At 34.4% G+C, this 19,777-nt stretch overlaps 4 protein-coding genes across 4 annotated transcripts; all 4 read right to left on the reverse strand.

Annotated features, from left to right (window-relative positions):
• Positions 1–176: 176 nt before the first annotated feature.
• Positions 177–1,451, reverse strand: LOC114744689 (putative lipid-binding protein AIR1). Its single transcript, XM_028932858.1, has 2 exons — positions 1,336–1,451; positions 177–588 (listed from the first exon to the last, which is right to left on the reverse strand). Exons 1-2 carry the CDS (start codon positions 1,402–1,404, stop codon positions 280–282), a joined length of 378 nt encoding a protein of 125 aa, XP_028788691.1. The 5' UTR covers positions 1,405–1,451; the 3' UTR covers positions 177–279.
• A 1,999-nt stretch (positions 1,452–3,450) lies between these two features.
• On the reverse strand, positions 3,451–6,083 carry LOC114744688 (endonuclease 1-like). The gene is made up of 9 exons (XM_028932857.1): positions 5,918–6,083; positions 5,123–5,303; positions 4,919–5,026; positions 4,750–4,805; positions 4,571–4,654; positions 4,266–4,361; positions 4,103–4,167; positions 3,930–4,003; positions 3,451–3,826 (listed from the first exon to the last, which is right to left on the reverse strand). The coding sequence occupies exons 1-9, from the start codon at positions 6,029–6,031 to the stop codon at positions 3,702–3,704; spliced, it is 903 nt and encodes a 300-aa protein (XP_028788690.1). The 5' UTR covers positions 6,032–6,083; the 3' UTR covers positions 3,451–3,701.
• Positions 6,084–8,529: 2,446 nt separating this feature from the next.
• On the reverse strand, positions 8,530–13,150 carry LOC114744686 (endonuclease 4-like). Its single transcript, XM_028932856.1, has 9 exons — positions 12,848–13,150; positions 12,436–12,610; positions 12,204–12,314; positions 12,058–12,113; positions 11,454–11,537; positions 11,075–11,167; positions 10,067–10,134; positions 9,312–9,385; positions 8,530–8,851 (listed from the first exon to the last, which is right to left on the reverse strand). Exons 1-9 carry the CDS (start codon positions 12,959–12,961, stop codon positions 8,733–8,735), a joined length of 894 nt encoding a protein of 297 aa, XP_028788689.1. The 5' UTR covers positions 12,962–13,150; the 3' UTR covers positions 8,530–8,732.
• Positions 13,151–14,319: 1,169 nt separating this feature from the next.
• Positions 14,320–17,524, reverse strand: LOC114744685 (endonuclease 3). The gene is made up of 9 exons (XM_028932855.1): positions 17,394–17,524; positions 17,100–17,280; positions 16,868–16,978; positions 16,720–16,775; positions 16,116–16,199; positions 15,739–15,831; positions 15,134–15,201; positions 14,806–14,879; positions 14,320–14,704 (listed from the first exon to the last, which is right to left on the reverse strand). Exons 1-9 carry the CDS (start codon positions 17,505–17,507, stop codon positions 14,586–14,588), a joined length of 900 nt encoding a protein of 299 aa, XP_028788688.1. The 5' UTR covers positions 17,508–17,524; the 3' UTR covers positions 14,320–14,585.
• Positions 17,525–19,777: the final 2,253 nt, after the last annotated feature.

The following is a 19,777-nucleotide window of genomic DNA, read 5'->3' on the forward strand; positions in this document are numbered from 1 at the left end:
ATATATATATATATATATATATATATATATAGAGTTCCTCGGCGTCAGCTGATTAATTTATCAGTCAAAAACCAGCCTCGAATCATAGATCACTGCAAAAATGTAAACTTTTTATTGATACAATTTAATTGTCACCTAATGGAATGATGAGGAGTCTTCCAACCAGCAGAGAACTACAATATATCAAGAACTTATTGACGCTGTAATCCGAAAGAAAAGAGAAATCAAAATAAAAAGCTCAGCAGAAAAGTGGAGATACTGAGAGAGGCATTGAACTAATTAAGCGCGATGAAGCCTTTTTGGGGACGCCGCCTTTTTCTTTTGCACGGTTCCTTTTCCACAGTATTTGAGAAACAAGTCCACTTCAGCAGCAAGGTTAAGGTCGATACCTAAGACGTTGGCTTTGTAGGCGGCGCAGAGGCACACAGCGGCTTCCAGGTCCAGACCCTCAATCAGGGAACACAGCTTCTTTGGTAGCTTACCCAGCTTAACGTTCATGAGACCAAACACGTCCACACGTCGGCCACGATCGACTTTGGTGGAGCAGGTGGCGGAGGTGGTGGCTCGACGAGCAGGTGGATGAGACGGCTGCTGGAGGAGGAAGGCGACAACGCGTGAACCGTGGGGAAACGGCAGAAGAGAAAAATTTAAAAAAGGTGTTAAGCGAGATGGATAAAATAGGTATGGCTGTGACAGATTATTTATCTTCCCGTTAAAAATCTCGGCTTGGAATGAGAGAGAGAGAGAGAGACAGACAGACAGATTTTTACCTTTCTTTCCTTCCATTTTTTCTACCCATATACACTTGCTTCTTTTTCTCCCTTCCCCTGAATAAACCCTCCTCCAAACACTACTATAAAGTTTAACCTTGTAATAGACCACACTTTTTTTGAGTGAGATTCCCAAGATGCAACTTATAACAATGCATCTCCATTTGTTAGTTTTTTAAGATGTGCTCTTCTTTTAAACTTCTACTCATATAGTAGTAAATGAAATAGTAAATCTGTCAACTATTGTAGAGGGGAAGATAAGTTATCCATCCTCATATCATACAACAGGCTTTCCTAAAACATATTTTCCTAACTATGATTAAAATTTGTATCACTGATTTTCAGCGCATATCAAACACACGGTCTAGTTTTACTTTTTCCGCTCCCTTTTTAGAGAAAAAAGGCTTTTTCGCATGCCATGAAATACCACTTGAAAGATCTCGAAGTCATCAAGTCAAATTCCCAAATCGTTGGAGATATAGACATACCTTGAACAGTTTCAATCACTTGTAAATTGTAATCACTGATTAGGGAATTAAAAACATCAGATGAGAAGTGTACGTACCTGTGCAATTCTGCAGGTCAGCGCATGATCCTCTTTGCTCCCGCCAAGAGCTGCAGCAGGCTCAGTCATGAACAAAATAAACCCTACCAACACAAGAGATCCCCACACAAACCTACTCATCTCTCTCTGTCTCTTCCCCCCTCTCTCACTGAGATAAACTTTTTATGTCTTCTTCTTCCTCAACAAATTCAAATGCAAGATGAAACAGGCTTTTAGTGTAAGACTAATTTATAACTCAGAGAGTATATAATATGTATTGAAGGGTTTTCAATTCATTGATTGTAAGTATTAATTGTTATTAAGTATTACCACTCAATATGTTGACTTTGACGAGGGGGAAGTATCACCAAATTAAAACCAAATATAATATACGTATATAGCAGACTAGAAGTTTATTTGCAATATAATTATCTCATACAAAAGTTGACGCGTTTAGGTTTCAAAACCTATTTACATAAGTAGCCAATATATTCATTTATATACATACTCTCCTCGGCACTTGAGGAAACCGTGTGAGATCTTTATTATATTTTTTTTCCATGTTATTACTGTTATTTAGTGTTGGTTCTTTTTTCTCTTTTCAAAGTTACGTCATTTGGGTTTAACTGGAGGTAAGGTTTGGCTTTTCTTTTTTATTTTCAGATATAACTAGTAGGGCTGCATAATGGACGAACCGGACCGGACCAGAGCCCAATCCGAAGGCTAGTCTGATTTTTTGGTCTGACTGAGTTTGATAGTCTGTGGTCTGGTCTGGTCCAGTGATGACCCGAGGTCGGGTTGGACTGGACTTGGTCTACCAGACTGGTGGATTGGTCCAGACAGTCCAGTTGTCCAATTTTCTTTTTTTTTTTTTAATTTTTTTCTTTATGAGAAATAAGATTTCAACATGATAAGTACAATTAAGACAATAAAAAATACCTATAATCATATGCAAATCGTCCTAAAATATTAAGACTTCATCATAAATACATAAAAATATCTAAAAACATTAAAAACAATTAAAGGCACCATCTAAATTATAAATTATTGAAAAATAAAAAATTCACCTAGACTGGACTGGACCAATCTAGGTGATATGATCACTTGGTCCGAAACCCAGTCCAGCCCGACCAACTAGTCTGGTCCAGTCTAGTTTAATTCCATTATATAGTTAATTTGGACTGGACTGGACCGGACAAGACCACTTCGGGTTGGACTGGACTGGACCGGACCACCGGGTTTTTGCACACCCCTAATAACTAGTAAGTTTTAAACCTCTTCATCGTTTCGATGATAATATTAGAATTGTATTATAAAAAGGATTAGAGGGGGTTTATATATATTTCGTGACTTACAAAAATGAAGATGCATGCTAACCAAAGACGCGTTATTCTGTTTATTATTATTATCTGCAAGATTCAGTAATCCAGCTTGGAAGCATTTAGCCTCCTAGAAAGAAAATGGTGACAACTAAAAAAAAAAAAATTAAATATGAAAAAAGAATTGACTAAATGCTTGTGATGTTGAGATACCTTATTTGTTATTTTTGATGTTGATAAGAATGAAATAGAATATTGTCCGAAGGAGGGAGTATAGTCAATTAATGTCCTAATTAATGATCTGGTAGGTGTAAGCGAGCATCCATATCGTTGGCCGGCCATGTGAAAGCGAATAAATTATGTACCGTAAATGTTTTAGAAATAGATAATGTTGGAATTCAACACAGCAAGACAACACAGGAACGAGAGGGAGAGCAAATTGAGAGCTGAAAAATCAAAGATCGGAGCTTGCTGATTGAAAATTTTCTTATTATCATTTTTCTTAGTCTGTTATAAAGAGATTAAATTTAGCCATCTAGTATTCTAGCCAAATTATCAGAGTGCTGTGGCCAAGAGTTAGATGTTTTATCTTTACTTCCATCTCTTAATCAATCAAGATTAATATCAACGCTTGATGAACTGGTACTGCATCATTATTTTAAGTTTAGAAGCATTTCATGGGAAGTAGTAGTGCTGATTATATTTAAGCTTTTAGAGTTTTGACAGATATAAAGTATTACCTTGGTCAAGTGTTTTGTTGAGTATTGTCGCAGATAATATTAGAACATGAAAATATCTCGTTCTCATACTCAACAGAAACTTGGGCAAAGGTTAATAACACAATATTAATCTCTTTATACAGAATAGACATAAAAATATGGCAACAACTTTGTTGCCTATGGTAATAATGGTCTTATTTGATCAACTGAAATGAATTGGATCTTTTCATGAATTTCTTATCCGCGAATGAATACAACATACCTTTTCCCGACAAGGAAAGACATAATTATAAATAAGGTTAGACAGCTAGTTTTTGCAGTCCCCCTATGTGTGGTGTCGTTAGAGTTCTTAAGTTGCAGCTGCAAAACCTTCCTTAGAGTCTCCAAACACCTCGTTCAGAATCATGGCCAATCGAATCCCACCTTGAGCTATTCGTTTCATCACCAAAGGCATTCTCGAGTTGAAGTAATCATCTGTATATAAAATACATGTACACATGCATAAGCATCTCTCGCGGTTTTGCTGATGTGAATGTAATATTTGTGTAAACCTGACGTTGTTGAATAAACGTCTTACCTGCTAGAGTCATGCCAGATTCAACCCCTTTGTAACCCCATTTGCAGGCTATTTGTATACTCTCTTTTGCCCAGCTGACCATTCAAACACAAGCTCACATCATATAACTAAATACACAATTGTGAGGAGATTTAAGATCTGTCCGGGAGAGACAATGTGTTGAGGAAGCTCACCTATTGACACAGCTGGAGAGATCTTTGCAGTGACTCCAAGATTGAACATCATCTGACCAGATACCCTGTTAACGATTCATCATACAAGTTAATTTGAAGTGGTTATGGGATAAATCAAATCAAGAAACTATTTGTTGGAGTTTGACAGATTGTGAGTCTTTACATCTGTGTAGTTCCCCTCTATGTCTTCCAATAGGAGGTTGAAATCTTTTTCATAATAGTCTTTTAAAGCAGTGGCAATGATCTCCTTGTCCCACACCTGAAGTCGCACCAAGAGGGGGGGGGGGATCATGACGCGTGAAGTAACTTGAAAATCGGCAAAATCTAAGTTGCTATCAGATCCTTTATCAGATAAAAATCAGATAAACTGATGACCAATGTACACAAGAAATAAGGGTCTTGACATTTTCTTCTTGATTGTTCCTCTGTTTTGGAACAAAAAAAAACTACGACAAAGATGAAACTGACATGGTGGAGATTGGATTTGTGCCTGAACCAGCGGAGATCTATAGTGTTTCCTCCTTCGTCACTTGTGAATCCAACGTGCATTGGCTGAAACAGCAAAAAGAATCCCATTATAACAGAAGCTTAGAGATTGGCAAGAAGCTAAGCAAAAATTGAAAGTCGAAGAGAAACAAGTCAGAAACCTGATGAATATCGCCCATAAAGTGAGACAAGAACAACAAGGCCTCAGTCATATTATCTGCAGAAGGGAGCAGCATTAGAATTGAAGCGAATCCATTAGAAGGCTAAGAAGAGTGAAAATTTTTCATTGAAACAAACAACAGAGGGAGGTTGAAAATAGAAGAAGCATACGTCGACGATCACCCGTTCCTTCTTTATAGTGCAGAAGCTGAGAAGTGAAATTCTGGACGGCGCCAGCAACACACATGTCCTGCACATCATTGGAATCATGGCAATCCCCTGTACATGCGCGTGTGATAATTAAAGAGAGATTATGAGTAGTACAAATTACTGAAGAAGAACTGGGGTTGATTAATTAAAGTAATAAGAACATACTGGAATAATCAAAAGAACATTTATTGTCAGGAGTGTCGATGAAGTGAAGAGGGCTGGTCCACCTGTACTTGTACCAATGCCTGATCTGGTCTGGCCATACGCACAGTTCTGATAAGTCTCCCTTCACGTAATCTGGCAACAAATTCTTCACTGCTTCTTCTGCTTCTGCCTCTAGCAGTGACTGTCATCCCCATTCAATACCACTTAATTAACACCTCTCAAATAAATTATAGTCATTTAGGTCAAATATATGGATGCCCTCTAGTGCCTTACATTATGCCGTGGTCAAGTGTAGTTGTAAGATGGTAATGCTTTCTATAGTTTAGTCACAGGAAGCTATGCGAACTTATGAACTGTGCAGGACGTGGGACAGCTCTAATTTATACAATTTAGGATTTAGGATTTGCAAAGCATGCTACGCTGTACTGAGTTTGATTGTGATTCTGTTCACCTTTCAAACTATCATCGCCTGTTGTTTATGCAAAGGATTTTTTTTTATCTTACTATTTTTTTTTTGCAGGACCACCCTGTTAATTAAGAATTGCACGGATAACTCAGATTCAGTACCAATGGAGAGGAGTGGAGAGGGGATGTATATAAAGAAAAATGGCACAGAAGAAGTAAGCAATTTAAAAAAAAAAAAGTGCACAAATAGTCTAAGGGAATGGAGAAAACCTAATAACTGACAACTGAAAACATTTCTAAACCATAAATGCATACTATTTTCTTAAATTCAATTTCCAAAATCATTGGAGATTCATATATATATATATATCGAACAATTTCAAAAGGTACCTGTGCAATTCTGCAAGTCATCATGTGACCCTCTTTGCTCCAGGAAAGGGCTCCAGGCACAGTCATGAACAAAACAAAACTAAACACAAGACATCCCCACACAAACCTGCCCATTTCTTCTAATTATTCCTCTCCCTGATCAGCTACTTTTATGGTTGGTTCTTCTTCTTCCTCTTTGTCCTTCTTCTTCAAGTTATCCTAATGCTAGATGAAACAAGCTTTAAGTATCAGACTCAAAAGATCACAACTCACAGTAATATGCACATATGGAGTGGTGAAGAACACGTTGAAGGGACCTCAATTGATTGAGTGCAAGTTTCAAATATCAAGCGCTCACATGGATTACACCTTCAATGCTGATTTTGATATGTGGGTATATTCTGGAATATATAAAGCATATTTACCTCCAAAACTAATTAATATATATATATATAGAGAATAAAAGTTCATGCGTGATTATCTCATCCAAAAGTTGACGTTAGGTTTTAGAAAAAAGTTTATATGTTGAGTTGATCATCCAAGACCCTTCTTCTGGAGCACTTTTCATCGTCAATCAATATCCTATTGGTCCCTCATCATACCAACCTTTCCAAACCTATTTACGTATATAGGGAAACTCATGGGCTCATGGCTACATCATTTTCCTTTTTGCCCACTCATGACTCTATATATATATATGAGATGTATAGAGTGACTTATTATGCAAACACGAAGGGGCTAACCAAGACGCGCTATTCTGTTCATTTATCTTCAAGTTTCAGCAATCATGCTGCGAAACAATTATCAGCTTAGAAAGAAAATGATGATCAACTTTAAGAAGTAAAGATAAAATATTTATAAAAAAAAAATTGACGAGAGACTTGCAATGTAGAGATGCATTTTTCGTTATTTTTGTAGCTGAAGGAGAGAATATGATCAAGTGAATTTATGTCGTAATAATCTGGTAGTGGTAGGTGTAAGATCCTTGGCAATGTGGAAGAGAATAAATTATGGAAATAATTAGAAATAGATGACAACATGTGTTGGCATATATTGAAGAAGCTGCGATTATTCAATGTGGAAATTAAGAACACTTTTTTTTTGTTCAAAAAAATTAAGAACACTGCTATTTAATTATTCATCATGTGATAACTTTCGTAATTAGAATTATATATAGATGAGGCCACAGTCTTAGTTATTTAGAATTAATTGGAATTGATATTGGTCGATGTGTGTTTTATTTAAGTATATATTTTACATATAAAGTTAATTATCTAAAAGGAGTCTTTCTACTGTAGAAATGTTATAAATGAGGAAAAGCAATCATTTTTAATAAATTTATCCAAATTATTTATTTTGGTTAATTTTATATCCAAACATTTATATTTAACGTTTGTGTGTTTATGTAATTTACAACTTCCGTATTATCCATTCCAAAATAAAATGTTAAGAGTCGAGTACACGGTGCCATTAGCGAAATCCCTAAAAAATTATCCGAACTAAAAACTGTAAAAAAGCCCAGTCATTTCAACAGTAGCAAGCTAAAAATTCCCTTTCAATTTGAAACCCAGTTGTCAAATTCGACAATAATCATATTGAACATTGGAGGGAAAAAATCAACTTTAAATTTAAAATGAAGATATATCCTACCAACAAGGCCTACTTAGGGGGTGTTTGGATGTAATCAAACCATGGTTTGGAGAATAGCTTCTGGAGAATAGGTTTTGGGGAGAATAGATTTTTTGAATAATAGATTTTGTGAAAAAGTGATTCTGAAAAGTGAGAGTGTTTAGATAGTTGTTACCAGAAACACTTTTTACATGTGCAAATTACTAAAATAGACATAAGTTAATATGATAATTATATAAAAGATAGATTTTATAATATATTTTAATTTGAAAGAATAAAATTGTTAACAAAATAATTTTTACTAACATAATTAATAATATATAAGATAATATAATTAATAAATAATTAATATGTGTATATATATTTATAAATTATGAGATTAAAAAAAATTTGTAAAAAATGAATAATTTTTACCAACAGAAAAATATTATTTTATTCTAAAAACAACAAGACATTTATCCCATAAGTTCTTACACTCTTTCTTTTTCCTCCAAAAGCAGAAAATTTCTGCTTCTGCCAAAACCATGGTTTCTGGGCCAAAACCATGGTTTTGGTTTTTTCTATGGTGTTTGGGTAATTTTTTCCCAAACCATGGTTTGGGTCCCTAAACCATAGTTTGGGTAATCACCCAAACACCCTCTTAGAAATCAACGTGTGCAAAAAATAATCTATTAAAGCTAACTGTTTCTTCTTAACTAAACAGAAATAAGGACATTACGGACGGGACAAGCCAGTTAGGATCACTTACAGTTGCTTCAGTTATTTCATTTCAGTGAGCCGATGAACATCCGAAACACGTCTTCATTGAGTGCAAGTTTCAAATACTTGCCTATACTTGAGTATTCTTAACACAGTTTGACATTAAGCACAAGCAAGGTGAGCATATTGTGGCATATCCACTGGGCAATTATATCCACTTTTCCTTACACTCAACTGAATTTGTAGGTCAGCAATTAATTCCTTTAGGTTTTGTATCAAAGAGTTGGCATTTGGCAAGCAAAGAAGAAACATAAAAGCATTTGACACTATTGGTATCTGATTTACATAATTCAATAGTGAATAATATATACAAACATTTTTAGTTTTGTTGATGGAAGACACTGGTATTACATAATTCATGTAACCGATTTCACTTGATAGAAAAAAGCTTGTTCCCGGTCTCTAATTTGCCTAATACACAAATAAATGCCAATATCCATATTTATCTTTAAGCTTGAGCAATTCTGGCCTGAGGAGCAAATATACGGTTTAGGGTTGCAGCCAACCGCACCCCACTCTGAGCCAGTCTTTTCTCCACTATAGGAAGCCGAGAAAGGAAGTACTCATCTACGCAATCAGATACAATGACATATCAGAGTTTATCAAGATATGAGAAGATTTCTCAAGTAGACTCGTTTTACCCAAAACAGATTAAAAGGAAACAGCAGAATGTACAAACACGACTGCAAGGCATGGGACTTGGATTCCCATTCATAAAGTTTCGAAATTTCAGCATGAGGTTTATATGGACTTGAGGCTTCACCTTTTGAGGTGCAGGTCCATCCGAGGTTCTTACTCATAAGCCAAATCAATTATTAATAATATACATTAAGCATACTGCTATATTTTGCCAGGGAACACACCTATTAATGCGTGTACATTTCAAGAAAACTCACTTAACATGCACGAGATTAAACTCACAAAGAAGATAAGAAAACAAGCATATCCCACAAGGGGAAAAGCTTTCCGGCTAAGGAATCTGCCATTGTTTGTGATGTAGAGTAGATAGGTAAGAAAGCGGAAATACCTTCCAAAGTGCTTCCCGGCGTGGCATTCCTGTAAGCAAACTTGCATGCTAAACTAACACTCTCAGAAGCGTACCTGATTGATAGTTTATTAACCAAGTTACAGGATGTAAAAAATACCTCATATGCTTGCGAATCTATACAGAAACAAACATCTTCTTTCCATCACTTCAGGGTCATCAATTAAAATTAGAATGATATATAGAAATATATAACTCCCATAATCTTGTCAATCTCCCAGCTCATGAGTAGACTATAGGTTTGAAGTTTCAACTGCTCAAGTAAAGAAAAATGCAGCAGATAGTTGAGGCAATAAAATCTATTGAATGAGTACATGTTGGGAATGGGCTTTTCTTTTCGGGCTTTACTTAAAGTTCTTTTTCTTTATGATGTTTATAGATATTTATTAACTTCCTTATATTTTATTTATAAGGAAATATTCTGTTTTATTTTCAATTATTAGGATCCCTTGTTTTTAGGCCTTTTATAGGGAGTGATCAGGTTGTGATCAAACCTAGGGACTCTATATGTATCAATGCTGCTGAATGAGCAAAAATAATGCATCCAAGGCTACCTTCCATCGGTACATAATATCTATCAATACAAATTCACATAATAAAGTGCATATGAAAATATCTATAGCAGGGTGGCAATACAAAACATAACAAACATATTACCATTGTGAAAGTGTAACGCAATAAGCATTCATAGGGAAAAAGAGACAAGAAAAGTTGAATGGAAATTATAGTGTATATACCGATCAGGACAAGCAGTGTAGTTATGTGCACAGTGTCCCCAAGTTGACATATCACTGAACCAAGCATCCTTCAGAAAGCGAGTAAGAATAATAGTCAGTCTCTAGCTGTTTAAGAGCACTTACAAGTCGAGGCAAAATATAATCATGGTAATAAAACATGAAATTCACTTAGATTGTTTAGGATATTTAGTATTTTAGGACATGTGGAGGGATTTATTTAGTATTTTTAGTAATTTTTTTATTATGGCTTTATTTTGCTTCCTATCAGGTTCTTTTAGACTGTTCCTTTTTATGTTTTCTTTGACGTAAATTGAAGTTAGGTTTTACCTTGTTCTATTTAGGTTTAAGTTGTTATTATTTTAATACTTATGTTTCTATAAAGAGCATTAGGGTTATTTGCATGGTAGATCATTTGATGAACTGAATAATATTGAGAATATTTCACCATCATCAGCCCAAAAAAAAAAAATCTTTCTACCTTCTCCCTCCCTTCCCCACGTCCTCCACCAATAGTGTATATACTGCTAATTCTAGTATATAGTTGGCACAAATTTCTGCAAATAAAAAGGAAGTTCAAAATGAAATGCTGCATAGGCTGCATTCTGCAAAATAACATAGTGCAACTTGGGCTCCCTTTTCTATTTTTAGCTGAGGGATATAGAAATTGAAAGATTTTGAGATTACAATGGCAAAAAGATCAGGAACAGCCATATTGTTTTAGGATAAATTTCTAAGTATTAGTAAAGTCACACTCAGAAACACGCCCCCCGGGGGGGGTTAAAAAGAAAGCAATCCATATACTGCATATAAGCACTTGCGGACTTAAAGAACTAAAGCAAAGATGCTCTACATCTGAAAAATCTGACACCATGAGTCATTTAGGAATAATGGATTAATAAAATTAGCAGAGTGAAAAGGATCCCCAATAGCATGCAGTCTTTAGGTAGAAAGTTATCACATTCTTAAGCTGTTGTAATAAATGCACACAATATAGAGCATAAAACTTACTGTAATGTTCGTCTGGATGGCTTGTATCATAGTTGAAAGATCTGAGTTATAGAATTTTTTCAGAGCAGAATCAATAATCATGGTATCCCATACCTGGACCAAAATCAAATTTACTGAATTTGCAGCATTAATGACTAACAAGAAAGCGGACCACTCAATCCTAATGACCAACAGATCAAAAAGGTGAAGAATCAGAAGAGAGCTTGATGGAAAAGTAATTGACATGCTAGTTCAAAAGCAGATGAATCATTCACTACAGATACTTGAGCTACAAAACTTGGATCCACAACTTTTTTCCAACTCATTTTGCTCACATTCATTAAATAGGTAAATAAAATCCCAAAGCACTGACATAGCAAGATAACAAACTAACACTTACATGATGAAGATTTGTTTTCCTGCGGTACCAACGAACTATTATTGTGTTGCCGCCTAGGTCTCCAGTGAAACCAACATGTAAGGGCTGCAGCAGAAAATGGGAAAACAGTACATCCTTTAGAGCAGAAGTTTGGGTGACAACTGACAAGGATAGGCCAATCAAAGTAAATTATATTTTTAACAATTTGCAAGTAATTTGGACGTTGAGGAATAAACAACAATCCAGCCAAAAGACACTGAACTATGGTACCCATAAATTTCCTTCCATTTCATGTATAATATACTTTGCAGGGTTGAAAGCTGTCATTTTTTAACTCATCTACCAAATAGGTAAACTCAGAGTAAAGTATAAAGTGCTGACTAAGGGGTTTTGTTTATCAAATATTTTTGGCATTCTTATATCAGATTCCAATATGGCAATATGATGATGCCCAAACGGAGGGACAAACCCAGCTACAAAACAAGTCTGGTAAGATAATATACATAATCTTTAAAACAAGTATATTATGTTGTTCATTAGAGTTCCATTAATCCATTTTTGAATTGTTTATTTATTGAATACGAGTTGAAGTACTCAGCAGTCAAAAGCGCTAAGGAAATCAAACCTGATGAACATCTCCAACAAAATGTGACAAGAACATAAGTGCCTCGGTCAAATTGTCTGTAGTTGAGAGAGGAAGAACAGTAAATGCAAAGAAACTATCGGATTATTCAATGAGCAAGTTAAGAATCGTCCTCCACAGGTGCTTACATCTTAAATCTGAAGTATTGCCGACATAAGCTGATTTGAGTTGCATTGTATAGTTGTATATTGCTCCGGTGACACATCTATCTTTATGTCCATAAGAATCATGGCAGTCTCCTGTAAGAATTATGACACCGTCAGGTATTTGAGAAGCTCATTACCATTAAGCGGTTCAAATGAATAACAAAGTAGAATAAAAACTTTCAAACGAGATAAAGAATTAAAGGTCCTAACTTACTGCAGTATTTATAGTTGCATTTGAAATCCGGGGTGTCAACATAATGTAAAGGACTACTCCAGTGATAATGAAACCGAACCGTATCAGCCCAAGGGCAAACTGCAGCAAAATCGCCTTCAGCAGAATCAGGGAGCAACTGTTTCACTGCAAATAGAGCATCTTCACTAAGATACTCCTTCAAAACACCGGAAGATCTCTTTTTAGTATCCCAAATTCCGGAAATTCTTATAAAATGACCCATCCACACGAAATTTATCTAAAAAATCAGCACTCAATAATATCTCAAGTCCATATCTTCAGTATATCCTAGTCCCTTTCCAATCATCTTTAGAATTTCTAGAACCAAAAAATGATTGATAAAATTGTAAAATTTCACCACTACAGAACCAAAAGAATGGAAGATTAAGCTCACCTCTGCTATTTTACAAATCGCATAGTGGCCTTCATTTCCCCAACACAAAACCCCTGGCATCAACAACAGAAGCGTGAACAGTCCCCCATTCCACAACAGCAGTGGCCCTCCCATATCATACAAATGAACGGTAATCGGGGAAAAGTACTCCTTTTCAAAAGCAAAATAAAATAATGGCTTAGTTCAGACAACACCATATACTGCGCAACAGAGAAATACAATCAAAGGGTTTCTGCTAATCGCAGAATGGAATGTAGAGGGAAGAGAAGATCTGGTGATAAAGCTTGATCGACGTAAGTAGTTTCTTAAAATTTGATCATGATTGTATCTGACGCAGTAGTGGGAAATCGGACTCGGAGACTGGGAAATTATTCGTACATATCCTTTCTATATTTGTTTCTACAAGTAAGTTCCAAATAAAAGTTAATTATTTTTCCATCATATTTATAAGTCAAACTTATATTTACAGATCAAACTTGGATATTTACTAGTAATTGAGCCTTGTAGGTAATTAATTTTCTTATCATTTCTTACTTGAAATATATTACCTTCTGTCTTAAATATAAAAAATAGTTGATAGTATTAAATATAAAACCTCAACCTATTTTATTTTTTAAATTTATAATGTATTCTAAAAAATGTTTATGTTGATTATAAGATATTTTTATCCAAGTATAATTTTATTGTACATAATTAAATAATAATAATTTTAAAAAGTCAATACATATTTACTATAAATAACTAATGTAATTAATTTTTCCTAGCTTTAGTAATAAATGTAGTGTGTGTATACACACATCATTCCCCCCAAAATTTACGTGTTTTAGAGGAAGATTTGAGGGTGTCACTAATTATTACTCTTACCTCATTTTCTTCCTTAAGAAAAATCATTGAACGATTAAAAAATCTTCAAAATAATACTCCTCCGGTCCTAATTATAAGACCCAATTGACTTATTTGAGGAGATTAAGAAAGTAAGTTAAGTTGGTTATTTATAATAAATAAGTGTTGCTATTCCTAAAATATCCTTGCTAATTAAGTGTATTAGCTAAAACTATCATTATTAGAAGGATTATCTTGGAAAAAAATGCATAAATATAAAAGAGAAAATGGATTGGGTCTTATAATTAGGACCAAATGAAAAGTCAAATTGGGTCTTATAATAAGGACCGGAGGAGTATTAACTAACTTAATAGAATATACCTTATTAAAATACATATATATATATATATATATGTATTTGAAAATGCAACTCAATAAATCTTAATTCGTTATGAAAATTTATTTAGATAGAAATTAATGATAATTAATTGGCTAAATAAGTTACCAACAAAGATTTACAGAGGTTTTCAAATGACATTCATGGTTGTAATTAGTGTGTCCTCAATAATGCTCTTGAAGAATAATAATTAATAAATAATTGAAACCCACATCATCAACTCTTTTGAAAAAGATACCATGAACAGAAGAGAAACACTTAAAACACACGTACATAATAATTAGGCTTGTCCCAACATTTTCAGACATCCAACTACACTCTTCTCCACTCTATATTATATAGCATACTGAACTCTTAACCAATTTACCGAATCACACTGCGAACACTAATTTCTGACTACAAGCATTCAACCCACATAAATTCGCAGACGCAGTTTCACACACAAATGACAAAACCAAACTAGAGGACTCTAATACTCATTAGTTGATACAATAAGAACTGCCATATGCATATTTTGCTTTAAGCTTGAGCAATTCTTGTGTGAGGAACAAAGATGCTGTTTAAGGTTGCAGCCAAGCGCACACCACCTTGAGCCAGTCTTTTCTCCACTATAGGAAGCCGAGAAAGGAAATACTCATCTACATTATCAAATATACAACAAGTGAGAGCTTGTTAAGAAGAACCAGTTCACCCAAAAGGTCAGAACATGACGAATATATAGGTGAGGAAGTGGAAATACCTCCCAAAGTGCCTCCTGCTGTGACATTCGTGTATGCAAAATTGCATGCTAAACTAACGCTTTCAGAAGCATACCTGATTCATAGTTATTAGCAACCAAGTTACAAGATGAAAAATTTCTTAACACATTTCCTAATCTATAGAAATGAATATCTTCTATCTCTTTGAGGATTATCTAGCAGTAAAGGGTAGAGCATAGCCTTTAACTGTTGAAGTAAACAAAAATGCAGCAGATAATTTAATTAATGTAGTCCTTGAGTTAGTTATGAGACAAGGCAATGAAATCTTCTGAATGGACACATAATATCTATAATGGAAATTATATATACCGTTCGGTACAAGCAGTGATGTTATGTGCACATTTTTGCCAAGTCGCTACATCGTTGGACCAAACATCCTGCAGAAAGCAAGTCAAAGTGAAAGTCAGTCCTACGCTATTCATGAGAACATACAAGTGAAAGCGAAGTATTATCATGGTGATAAACTTCAATTTGAAAGAACTTGCATAACAAGATACTCGATATTTCTTATAGACTATATTTGGCACATAAGTCTGAAAAGAAAGAAGTCTAAAAATGAAAATCAAATGCTACATTCTGCAAAGGAATAAAGTAAGATTGGGCTTTTTTTTTTTGGGGGGGGGGGAGCTGAAGGATACTGAAATTGAAAGATTTTGACGTTACAGTGAGAAAAGGCCAGAAATGTCAATACTGTTTTAAGATACTGTTCTCTCTATCAAAAGTAAATCCACGTCCTGATAAACTCAGAAGGGGAAAGAGATAGAAATGAATCCGTACATTGCAGACAGGCATATCAAATCATTTAGGAAAAATGGGTTAAAGATTCACAAATATCTTGCAGCCTTTGATAGAGCATTATCACGTTTCTTAAGCTGTTCTAAAAAATGCCAGAAACTATAGAGCATAATACTTACTTTCATGTTCGCCAGAATGGCTTGTATCATAGTTGAAAGATCTGAGTTGTAGAACCTTCCCATAGCAGAACCAATAATCATGTCATCCCATACCTGGATGAAAAGCCAAATTTACTGAATTTCTGTAGCATTAACAAGAAAACAGACTGCTCAATCCTTATGATCAACTGATAAAAAAAGCAAAAGAATGAGAAGAGAGCTTGATGGCCGTGTGATTAACACTCAAGTTCAAAAGCAGATGAATCATGAATCTTTCACTATTGGTACTTGACCTACAACAAGCTAGATCCACAACTATTTTTCATCACATTCTAATCCATATATCAAGACAATAAACTAACAATTTTTTTTTTGGCCAGAAATAAACTGACACTTACTTTATGAAGATTTGTTTGATTGTCGTACCAATGAAGTTTCATTGTGTTCCCTCCGAAGTCTCCAATGAAACCAAGGTGTAAGGGCTGCAGAAGAAAATGGGAAACAGGATATCCTTTAAATCAGAAGTTTGGTTGACAATAATAAGCAAATGAAAGTATATTACGTTGTTAACCATATGTGTAATTTGTACATTGAGATAGGAAATAAGCAAGAATACAGCCAAAAGAAACTGAACTATGTAACCATTTAATTTCCTTCTATTTCATGTACAATCTATTTTGCAGGGTTCGAAGCTGTCATTTTTTGAACGCATCCACCAAATAGGTCAACTAATACAGTAAAATGTAAACCTGTGAAATGCCAACCAGAGGGTTTTGCTTATCAAATATTTTTGACATTCTTAGACCAGATTACACTCTGATGATGCCCAGAGGCAGGCAGTGGAAGGACAAGCTTGATTGTAGAACAAATATGGTAAGATAACATAAATAATACGGGTATATTACGTTGTTCATTAGAGTTCCAATTAAACCATGTTTGAATTGTCTGCAGAAGAAAGTGGCTTGAAGTCCTCAGCTGTCAAAAGGGCAAAGAAGAACAAACCTGATGAGCATCCCCAACAAAATGTGACAAGAACAAGAGTGCCTCAGTCAAATTGTCTGTAATTGAGAAAGGAAGAACAGTGCACGTAAGATAAACTATCTGTTTACCGGATGAGCAAGTTAAAAATCCACCTCCCATAAGTGCTTACATTTCAAAACAGAATTTTTGCCTGCATAAGTTGATCGGAGCTGCGTTGTATAGTTGTATATTGCTCCGGTGACACATTGATCTTTATTTCCATAAAAATCATGGCAGTCTCCTATAAGTATAATAAAATGTACCCTTAAGTTATTTGAGAAGTTCATTATCATTAAAGCAGTCTAAATGAGTCATAAAACCAAAGCAACACTGTCAAAAATAAAGGAGACACCAGATCTTACTGCAGTATTCATAGTTACACTTGTAATCAGGGGTGTCAGCAAAATGTAAAGCAGCACTCCAGCGATAGTCAGGCTGACGTTTAATGTCATCAGCCCAAGTGCAAAGTGAAGCAAGATCACCTTCAGCAGAAGCAGGAAGCAATTTTTTCACAGCAAACAACGCATCTTCACTAAGGTATGCCTTCAAAACACCAGAAACATCTCTTTAGTACCCAAATCTCTGAGTAAATAAAAACTTAAAAACTTCACCGCTTTGAGGCTACATTTGGGGGAAAAAACGAAGATTAAGCTCACCTCTGCTAATTTACAAAGTGCATAGTGGCCTTCATCTCCCCAGCCCAGAACTGCTGGCATAAACAGGAGAAGCAGGAAGAGTCTCCCATTATACCACAGTAGTGGCTTGCCCATGTCTAAAATCAAGTGCTCTCTTTTGGGGGGAAAATAGCCGAAGATTGAGACTGGCCTTGGCTTGATGCAATTTATATACTGCAAACCAGTTTTGGAAGGGCAAATTCTAGCCGCAGATAATAGGCCCACTTACCACATTTGGTTACAAAAATAGTAGACAACTCGTGACACACGTTGGCCATCAAATGGCATCAAACAGGACACGTGCGATCAATTGATATGTCATATAAATCTTCAATATCAATTTCTCTAAACACTCAACTTAGGTAGTTTAAAAGTGAATGTGATGCTTCTGTACTGCACCAGTGGTTTGGCTATGTTGAATGATTAATTAGCTGTCGAGAAACTTGAATTTTTTTTCATTATTTTTAATTTTAATTGTTTCTCACATATACTTCTGTCTCTCAGTTATCTTTTGTATATATAATCTCTAGAAAATCAATGCTGTGAAGGGCGCTCTGTCGAAAAAAGCACATGCGATCAAATTTGATACTCATCAAGAGAAGCATGTGGCGTGGGAAGGTATTTGAATGAAAACAAAATTATAGTTTACGGTTCACGGTATACGAATTAAATACGCAGAGAAATTTGTTTTGATTTATATAAAAATATTTTTCAAAAGTATTTTTATAACTTACCACACACTCCGTTCAGGCTAAAAGTTCATCATAGCCGAAGATTGAGACTGACCTTGGCTTGATGGAATTTATAGAGAAAATCACCAATAAAAACCTTTAAATTATCAAAATTACACAGAGATCACTTGAATAGGCAAAATTACTATAAAAGACTCAGTCTTATATAGCAAATATGAAATCTTGATAAAATATCTGAAATACCACTCAGTCAAATAACAAGTTGACTATAGGAAATGACAAATTCACTTTAACGAATGACAATTTCAGTAAACCAAATCACAATTTGATTGAATATATGCTAAATGACAAGTTGACTATGGGAAATAATAAGTTTACTTTAGCGAATGACAACTTCAGTAGATCAAATCACAACTTGACTAGGGGCATTTCAGACATTTTACTAAGATTTCATATTTGCAATATGAAACTAGATCCTTTATAGTAATTTTATTTATTCAGGTAATCCATGTGTAATTTTGATAATTCAGGAATCTTTCTTTGTTATTTTCTCTAATTTATATACTGCAAGCCAATTTTGGAAGGGCAAATTCTAGCCGCAGATAATAGGCCCATTTATCACATTTGGCTACAAAAAATAGGAGACAGCTCCTGACACACGTTGGCCATCAAATGACATCAAACAGGACGCGTGCTATCAATTGATATAAATTTCCCGGGTGTTTGGAAACCATCGAAACACTTTTAAAAAAATAAAAGGTTTTTACGCAAATTGAGAAAAAATTTTTTAGGGGTATTTGGTTTCTTTCAAAAATACTTTCTAAAAACACTTTTATGAGTCGAAATAAAACTTTTTTTATATACATATTTCGTATATCATAAAATTACTTTTAAAAATATGGTTTAGTTTTTATCGAAACAACTTTTGGTGTAGTTATTTCATATGTTACAAAATTATTTTTAAAACTTGATTTGATTTCACCGAAACACACTCTTCTTTGAACACTCAACTTAGGCAGGTTGACAGTGAATGTGATGCGTCTGTAATGCACCAGCGGTTTGGCCGTGTTGAATGATTCTTTAGTTTTCGAGAACTTTTTTTTCATTTTTTTTAATTTTAATTGTTTCTCACATATACTTCTGTTTATCACTAATCTTTCGTATATACTTTTTTTATCCTTATTATAAGACATATTTAACTAATTTGATTATATTAAAGAAGTTAGATAAGTTAATTAATTATAAGAAATATGACATGTTTTTCTTAAACTTATAATTATTTTTCTTAATATCCTCCCTTTCTCTTCTACTTGATTATGATTGAGGAAGAATCCATAGGGGTAATTTAGGAAAAATTAATAAATATGAGAATTATGTCTTATATTTAGGATTAAAATCAACTCAACAATTAGGTCCTATATTAAGGACCAAAGGAGTATAATATAATCTCTAAAAAATAAATATTTTGAAGGGAGTTTTGTCACACAAAAAAAAGTACTACTTTCAGTTCTTAATATAAGAGCTAGTTGACCAATTTGAGTAGATTAAAAAAACTAATTAAGTTAGTTATTTGTAATAAATAGGCATTGTCTATTGTTACAAGGATTACACTTGAAAAAAAAAAGAATAAATATGAGAGATAAAATGAATTGAGATTTTATATTTAGGATTAAA

Source organism: Neltuma alba, unplaced genomic scaffold (genome assembly GCF_004799145.2).
Source record: "Neltuma alba isolate B1F8T4 unplaced genomic scaffold, ASM479914v2 tig00004432_pilon, whole genome shotgun sequence".
NCBI lineage: Eukaryota > Viridiplantae > Streptophyta > Magnoliopsida > Fabales > Fabaceae > Neltuma > Neltuma alba.

Bases quoted from the DNA above. Each gene is read 5' to 3' on its own strand.
- LOC114744688 (XM_028932857.1), bottom strand. From the start codon at position 6,031: ATGGGCAGGTTTGTGTGGGGATGTCTTGTGTTTAGTTTTGTTTTGTTC. The intron at 5,304-5,917 runs GTACCTTTTGAA...TGGGGATGACAG, and splicing joins TGACTTGCAGAATTGCACAG to TCACTGCTAGAGGCAGAAGC. The intron at 4,806-4,918 runs GTATGCTTCTTC...TCCCTTCTGCAG, and splicing joins AGGAACGGGTGATCGTCGAC to ATAATATGACTGAGGCCTTG.
- LOC114744689 (XM_028932858.1), bottom strand. From the start codon at position 1,404: ATGACTGAGCCTGCTGCAGCTCTTGGCGGGAGCAAAGAGGATCATGCG. The intron at 589-1,335 runs GTACGTACACTT...CTCCTCCAGCAG, and splicing joins TGACCTGCAGAATTGCACAG to CCGTCTCATCCACCTGCTCG.
- LOC114744686 (XM_028932856.1), bottom strand. From the start codon at position 12,961: ATGGGAGGGCCACTGCTGTTGTGGAATGGGGGACTGTTCACGCTTCTG. The intron at 12,611-12,847 runs GTGAGCTTAATC...GGTGTTTTGAAG, and splicing joins CGATTTGTAAAATAGCAGAG to GAGTATCTTAGTGAAGATGC. The intron at 11,168-11,453 runs GTAAGTGTTAGT...ATTTTGGTCCAG, and splicing joins GGAAAACAAATCTTCATCAT to GTATGGGATACCATGATTAT.
- LOC114744685 (XM_028932855.1), bottom strand. From the start codon at position 17,507: ATGGGCAAGCCACTACTGTGGTATAATGGGAGACTCTTCCTGCTTCTC. The intron at 17,281-17,393 runs GTGAGCTTAATC...GGTGTTTTGAAG, and splicing joins CACTTTGTAAATTAGCAGAG to GCATACCTTAGTGAAGATGC. The intron at 15,832-16,115 runs GTAAGTGTCAGT...CTTTTCATCCAG, and splicing joins ATCAAACAAATCTTCATAAA to GTATGGGATGACATGATTAT.